This window comes from Fusarium oxysporum, genomic scaffold (assembly GCF_000149955.1).
Source record: "Fusarium oxysporum f. sp. lycopersici 4287 supercont2.68 genomic scaffold, whole genome shotgun sequence".
In the NCBI taxonomy this organism is placed as follows: Eukaryota; Fungi; Ascomycota; class Sordariomycetes; order Hypocreales; family Nectriaceae; genus Fusarium; species Fusarium oxysporum.
The window spans coordinates 8,338-15,606 of NW_017264868.1; the positions used below are offsets into that span (position 1 = coordinate 8,338).

Sequence of the window (7,269 nt, forward strand, 5' to 3'; positions counted from 1 at the left end):
CAGCAGCTGACTGCAGATCGATTCCCTGAAGATACTGAGCTTCACAGCGTACTATGCAGCTCAGATACTGGACCCATATCGAAAGTGGGCATGGTTCAGGCAAGAATGGGTACTCCAAGCCGGAAAAGAAAAACAGAAGTGGTTTGATAACGCACAATCTGCGGTGAAGCAGCTCTGGGAGACAGAGTATAAGGGAAGATACGCCGTTGAGATGCTGCCGCCACCAGTCAGAAAGGAGAGATATCCTGACCCCGCATTTGATCGCCAGAGGGAACACAAACGCATTCGAATAGACGCTCCGGTCTCTGCAGCTGATTTGTATGAACAATACATTTCCACCGACCGGCTTCATGACGACGAGGCAGGTTGCGATGAGGCTATCGCATACTGGCTATCCCGTTATGACTCCCAAAGAGATCTTGCTCGCTTCGCTCTGGATCTGTTTGCGATCTCGCCCATGTCAGATGAGTGTGAACGCCTTTTCAGCAGTGCAAAGCTTACCATAGTTGATCGCCGTGGTAGGCTGAAGGCGGATATTATAGAGGCCTGTGAGTGTCTCCGGGCTTGGTATGGAAAGCCCCGAGTTGAGGAGAACAACGATAGTGAGGATAGTGAGAACGACGACGATTGGGTCACTAGCTAGTAGTATAATACACTTTATTTCACCCTTCTATAGCTTTTCGACGTCGTTCTTAAAAGTCTTGGCATCCTTAATGGTATTACTGGTCTTACCGGTAATACCATACCGGTTATTATGTAAGCATCTGGTATGGTTTGGTTTGACCCCCGATACCAGACCATACCAGACCATTCCGATCACTGCCCTCTGTCACTATCCAGATTGATTAGAACATGCCTTGAAAGGAGTCATATACAAGTAACCGACGTCTTATGCGGGGCCTCTTCGGCCACTGCAAGGTTCACCAAGGTGAATGCGAGAATTGCGTAATAGCGCATATTGATCAGGCGAACAATCAAGGACCAGATGGGGCGTCAGTAGGAAGGGTCAGCTCAGGAGAGCGAGCAAGGAGCCCGTGAATGTATTTTATACTGGTGCCTATCACAGTGCCTGTTCAGAAAGAAGAATTGGCCTCATTGGCAACTGTGACACTTCGTTACAATTATAGCATCACTTTGTATACGATGATGTTACATCATATATCCTTACCGGATATTTGTGGTCCGGAGTGTTTTGAGCTTAGCCTGCCGCCGTTCTAGTCTGCCTAACGCATCATGTAGGGTCATGCTGACTCACGTCTGTGAATAAGAGTTGCACATACCGAATGTTGACTCACAAGTAGAAGGGTAACCCATCGTATGTTGCTAGAATTAAATTCCACCTCTACGTGGCGGACCAATCCGAAAATATCTGCCTTTACGGAAGAGGAATTTGATAAATGAGAATTCGCTTTCAAGAAATCTATTAATACAAAATCGACAGACGTATGTACACATGACTAGATTCGCGAATTTTCTATATATAAATGGGAAAAACGAATGTTGTTGAATTGAAGGCAATCTCACAGGCACATCATGTAAGCCAAGGCGCCCTGAGATTGAGCATATGAGTCAGAAGCATACCGTCAAGAGCACGATTTCACAGCACACAGATGGATGAATATACCTAACTGTACCCATGGACCAAGCACACGTAAGACATGAGAAATATCTCGCGTGTGACGACCCTAGCGTCATGGTGTCTGGCTACTATCGCTTACAGGCTAGCTCCATATTTCTGCAGGAATCCAGGCTTGCTAATCAATCAATTCAATTCAATTCGAACCAAATTGCAATTGGTTGATGCGGCTCTGCGGAGGAGCAGATTGATATTGATTACTATTGATCAATTCAGGGGTCCATTGACATTAATTGCAATTGATTGACATATATTACTAAGCAGGTCTTCGGCGCTGAATGCCCATAAGTTTCCCGAGTACGATTGATATCTGCTACGACGGAGCTGACTTACATCACCACTTATTACTTTAGCAAGTCTATCACCCCCCGCCTGTCCCAATCCGCAAGACACAAAGACGCTCCAATTATGTCACCTCCCAATCTCGCACGGTTCGCTGGCGTCAGGAGTCCCGTGAGGCTGAAGATTCGTTCCGGTTCATCCGACATGTAAGGTATTGACAAAATATCAAGGGCCATCTGTGAGAGATGAGGCCACACACTGCGCTTGCCTATCCAGTACGTGATTGGATCTGTACAAGCCAGATCCTCCGGATCGTCTGTCCGTGCAAGATAGCGGTCATATTCATCCCGTTCTTCTTCCAGTTGGACCACAGGACATGTCAGATTATCAAGGAAGTCGCTGAGGCCTGATGCCACCACAATTCTGCGCCGCTCCGGAGGCCGTTCTTGGGGAATGGGGATAACACGATGTTTGTACTCAGCTTCCCATAGCTGTCTGACGTCATGCCTAGCCTTGTCACGCCAGTCTGGCCTGTCTTTCCAGAACTTGTCAACGAAGCTCCACTTCATGCGAGGATGTAGCACAACAGCTGCCACATATATAGGCGAATCGTCCGTCAATTCATAATACTTGTCAAGCTTCATCCAGGCCTGATTGATATTGTGACGAAAGTGTTGCTCCTTATGGTCTTTGTATCGCGTCTTGAACTCTTCCAGATGTTGAAGTAGGAACTCGTACGTAGGGAGTATGTCCCATATTCGACTCCCTGATGCAGTGCCAGGATTGCCTTGCATACGTGTTGTAGCCTCCTCAAAGGGCTTGAGGACTTCAAGATAGATTGTAAGTGCGTGCCAATCGTCATCATCAAGTGCATCATCCACAATATGAGGCTTCTCTCGCCGCCTTGCTGGAGGTTCTCGGGTGCTGTTGTGTGTGATCTTGTTCCAGTACTGCTGCCAGGCTTGGACCTCTGCGCCGATCATGATATCAATAGGCATCCGAAGCAGCAGTCCATGCTCTATCTCGGCCTTGTTGGAGTTCCAGCGGGTATCGTTGGCGAGAACTGGATCATATGTGTGCTTCCTTTCCGCATCTGGATCGCTAGCAGTGATATATACGGCGCGCTGGTGGGCGTGTAATTGTTTGAGTCTCTCACTAGAGCCTCTTAGCCACACCATGATATTGTGAAGCTTTCCAACTGGACCTGCCTTGCGCCACTGCTTCATCTGCCTTAGAAGATCATTAGCAATCTCATCTGTGTCCTCTGCAAAGCCGTCCGGATCCTTGCCAAAAAGAACCGCCCGCGCGACAAGGTTGATCACATGGCCCATACAGCGAAGACGGCGCCAGGCTTTATCGAAGCTGAAGTCAGCAGACAGGTCCTCAAGACACGTATCATTTTCCGTCGCATTATCTGCAACAAAGTATCCAATCTGGTCCTCAGTGATTGCAAACTCCGCAAGGACCGCCTTTACCCGTTCTGCAATCCCAATACCGGTGTGGCCGGTAGACTGCTCGGGTAGGTCCAGTAAGAATGTACGGAAGGTGTTGTCGGCGTCAATAAAATGTACGACAAGCCCTATTGCATATTAGCACCTTATCGTGTGGATCTATCCTCACATTCTGAAACGGATAAAACACCTCAGAGACTAGGACATGTAATATATAATTTACCTGCAAAGCATTTCATAGATCTGCTTGTCCAGAGGTCAAACGCCACATGAATCTTCGTCTGAGCTGCATGTAGCAGCTCCGTGATGATTCCTTTATGCGTAGTGTACTCTTCAGTTATCCATGCCCGCATTGTCGTATGGTGTGGGAGGCAGTGATTTGAAGCCGTTAGGGGGTTGGCATACTGGCAGAGATCTCGGAAAGATTCACTTTCGAGCTTGTGGAACGGAATTTTATCACGGATAACCCAGCGAAGAAGACGCTTCTTCCACTGATCCGGATCAAAGGCTGAGTTGTAGTGATTCATAATCCGCTGATCGCGTAGATTGCTCGCGTTAAGGCCAACGGGCTCGAAAAAGGCGTGCTTAGGCCGCTTTGCCGCCGGCTCACCATCCTTATCAAGGTGGTGATATTTGAGCATGTGGTTCTTGATGTTCTCAACACCCCTGGAAGCGAATGAATACGACTTATGCGGCTTTTTTTGATGGCAGCTCTTGCACAGCCAGAAACGATTCTTCTCATCTGTCCCCTTCTGGACCTCAAAGCCGTGCTCCCAGTACCAGCCGCGTCGATCTGATGTGTTGTTTGGTCGAATATAGCCAGGTATGCGACCCCAATTAAGCCCTTCATATGCGTCATCGTATGGTGGGGGTGGCGTGTCGTCAATAGGCGCATCGCTGCTGTGGACCGACGGTCGCTGCGGCTGAGAAAGGGCGGGAGGATCTGTCACGGCAGTGGAAAATGACATGGCCGAAAACTGATGGCTAGAAGGCATGTAGTCAGATATTTTTACATCTTGTCTGGAAAGTAAACAACAAGGTAAACAACAAGGTAAACAATCCTCTGCTGTTGAGGCAGGGCAGGTCTGCTAAACGAGCCATTCAGAGGCAGCATCTGTCTGACAGGGGCCTCCAGACTGGCCAATCCGATGCAAGCACCTGCCATTGTCACCGATCTCACCGATCCTCACCGACCTCTTACCCTAAACTATATATCAATCAATCAACGGGCACCTATATTGAATTGAATTGCATTGACTTATGTAATCCGAAAAGCAGGATTGAATTGAATTGAATTGAATTGAATCAATAATATTGCATCAATATTGAAACCCGTTGATTGATTAGCAAGCCTGCAGGAATCGAATTCACACGTCCGGGTTCAAGAAGCTCAAGACGAAATTGTCGTAGAGTAGCTAGCTCCTTTGGAGAAATAGATCTTTTAAGCCGTGAAAAGTACCCCAAACGCTTTGCTCCGTATTCCACCAATCTTGACTACAACATGGTTCGTTCAAAACGCAGCTCGGCATTCCCCAAGGTGACGCCCAAGATGACCTATCCCCACCGATCATACTTACATCGTGGTCTTGATTCTCTTTGCCTGCATTCTTTATCTTCTTGAAGCCTTATATAAAAAGGTTCTTTCCCTCGCCAAACTTGCTTTTACTCAGCAGTTCGAGAAGAAACAAAAGCCTCAAGTAGGCAATGTTTGAGTATTAAAAGCCAACCATAAAACCTTTACTCTAATCCAATCTTTCAACAAGCAAATCGTTGCTCGTGTTGTGCGCCAGTGCCATACAGAACTGAGCCATGCCCCCACATACCACAAAGCCCAGCTGCCCCATCATTAGGCAAGACTCTGGTCACCGCGGAGATTCTAGTCAGTATCGAGGGTCAGTTTTTGAATGCGACATCCTCATTATAGGTGCCGGTGCTGCCGGCCTAGCGGCGGCGGCAGCCGTGCAAGACCAAGGGCGCAGAGTCATCCTTGTTGAGAAGGAGGACTATGTCGGCGGCACCACGTTCAGGTCCGGTGGCTGCATGTGGATGCCCAACAATTTCCGTATGCAAGAGCTTGGGATCGAGGATAGCAAAGAGCAGGCTGAACGTTACATTGCCGCTGTAGGGAAGGCTACAAGCCCAGGTCTCGACGAAGACATTGTCCTTCGGGATCTGCAGAACAGACGGCTGAAGGCTTTTCTGACGCAGGGACCGGAGATGGCAAAGTATTTCAGAAATCAGGGTTTTCGCTGGATGGCCGCCCCATCCAAGTTTCCAGATTACCACCCACATATGGAAGGAGCGGTCGCGTATGGCCGCACTTTGGATCCTGAAGTTTTCGATGCAGCGAGTTTGGAAGGCTGGGTGAGATACCTTCAAGTGCAGGAAAACGTACCTGTCATTTCCCGATTCGAAGACTTATGTGTCTTGACGAGGCGGCCTTTTTCCACGGGCTGTGCCACTAAAACCGTGGCTCCGCCTCAGGATATGGAGAGACCGATGTCTATGGGTCAGTCGCTGATCGCTCAGCTCCTCAAGATATGCAAGGAGCACAGCAACGTGACCATCTGGACTCGATGCGAGCTACAAGAGCTCTTGGTATCTGATCTTGATGGCAGGGTGATTGGAGCAAAGGTCCTGTGTGGACGTAGCGAAAAGCCGGTCCACATCCACGCATCATTGGGCGTGGTGCTGACCACAGGAGGTTTCTCTCAGAATCAGAAGATGAGAGATACATACCTCGGAATCGGATCTACCGACGGAAGAGCCTCAAAGATATCAACCATGGCGGGTTGGAGTCTTGCTGCTCCCGGAGACATTGGCATTGCGCTTCAAGTCAGCCAAAGGCTTCACGCTGACAGTGCGCAGCTAGACCAAGTCTGGGGTATCCCCACCATGATCAACCCTGGAACAGGGAAAGTAACGGAAGCCATGTTCGCCATATCGAAGCCTTTTTCCTTCGTAGTAGATGGCTATGGACGCCGTTTCTTCTCCGAATCCCAACCTTACGGTGCTGCTGTTAGGTCCATGTACGAAAGGGCGAAGAAAGGCAGCAGGACAGCCGAATTTTGGCTTATTTTCGATGACAAATACATGCAGGCATATCCTATTGGGGGGCTCCAAAGTCCATGGTTAATTGACCAAGCTGTCGAAAAAGGCCTCCTGGTACGCTCAGATACCGTTGATGGTTTATCAAAGCAGATTCTGGTACCAAATCAGAGTCTACAGGCAACCTTGAGTGAATGGAACGAGATGTGCGACGGTGGCCGTGACAAGCACTTCCACAGGGGCGAGGATAGATACCAGCAGTTTATCGGCGATCCAGATGTCACACCAAACCCTTGTATGGGCCCCGTCAAAGAGAGCCCTTTCTATGCCATCAAGATCTTCCCTGGAGATGCCGGCACAAGAGGTGGACCTCTAACTGACGAATTCGCAAGAGTGCTTAGGAAAAATGGCGATGTGATTCACGGCCTGTTTGCTGGTGGGAATGCATCCGCTGCCCTTCTTGAATCGCAAGGCGCGGGCACGACGCTCGCTCCTGCAATGACTGAGGGTTTCATCGCCGTGACTTACATGTTGTCTCTGGCTAGTGCAGCCAGTTCTAGCTAAAGAGTCATATATGTCAGGCAACTTCTCGTCCAACAAAAATTACATAGTAGTGTAAGGGATGCCAGCAGAGCAAGCTGTAGCAAGACGCTCTTTTGTAAAAGTAGCCACCAATGGCTTACTACAAGATGTCCTCAACTTTATATACATACTTTTGCTTGATTTCTGTGACTAATTACTCGAACGAGCATCCATAAATCGCGCCCTTTGATGCAGGTGATGTATGCCACCAGTGCTGGATAGCCACGCTATGAAACTGAAACTGGGGGGAGTTTCAGTTTCATGAAACCG

General features: G+C 48.7%; 1 protein-coding gene across 1 annotated transcript; it reads left to right on the forward strand.

The window, feature by feature from the left end:
• Positions 1 to 5,178: 5,178 nt before the first annotated feature.
• FOXG_17671 (uncharacterized protein) lies at positions 5,179 to 7,011 on the forward strand (the record flags this gene model as incomplete). The annotated part of the gene is made up of 1 exon (XM_018397681.1): positions 5,179 to 7,011. The coding sequence occupies one exon, from the start codon at positions 5,179 to 5,181 to the stop codon at positions 6,979 to 6,981; it is 1,803 nt and encodes a 600-aa protein (XP_018258790.1). The 3' UTR covers positions 6,982 to 7,011.
• Between the last annotated feature and the right edge of the window lie 258 nt (positions 7,012 to 7,269).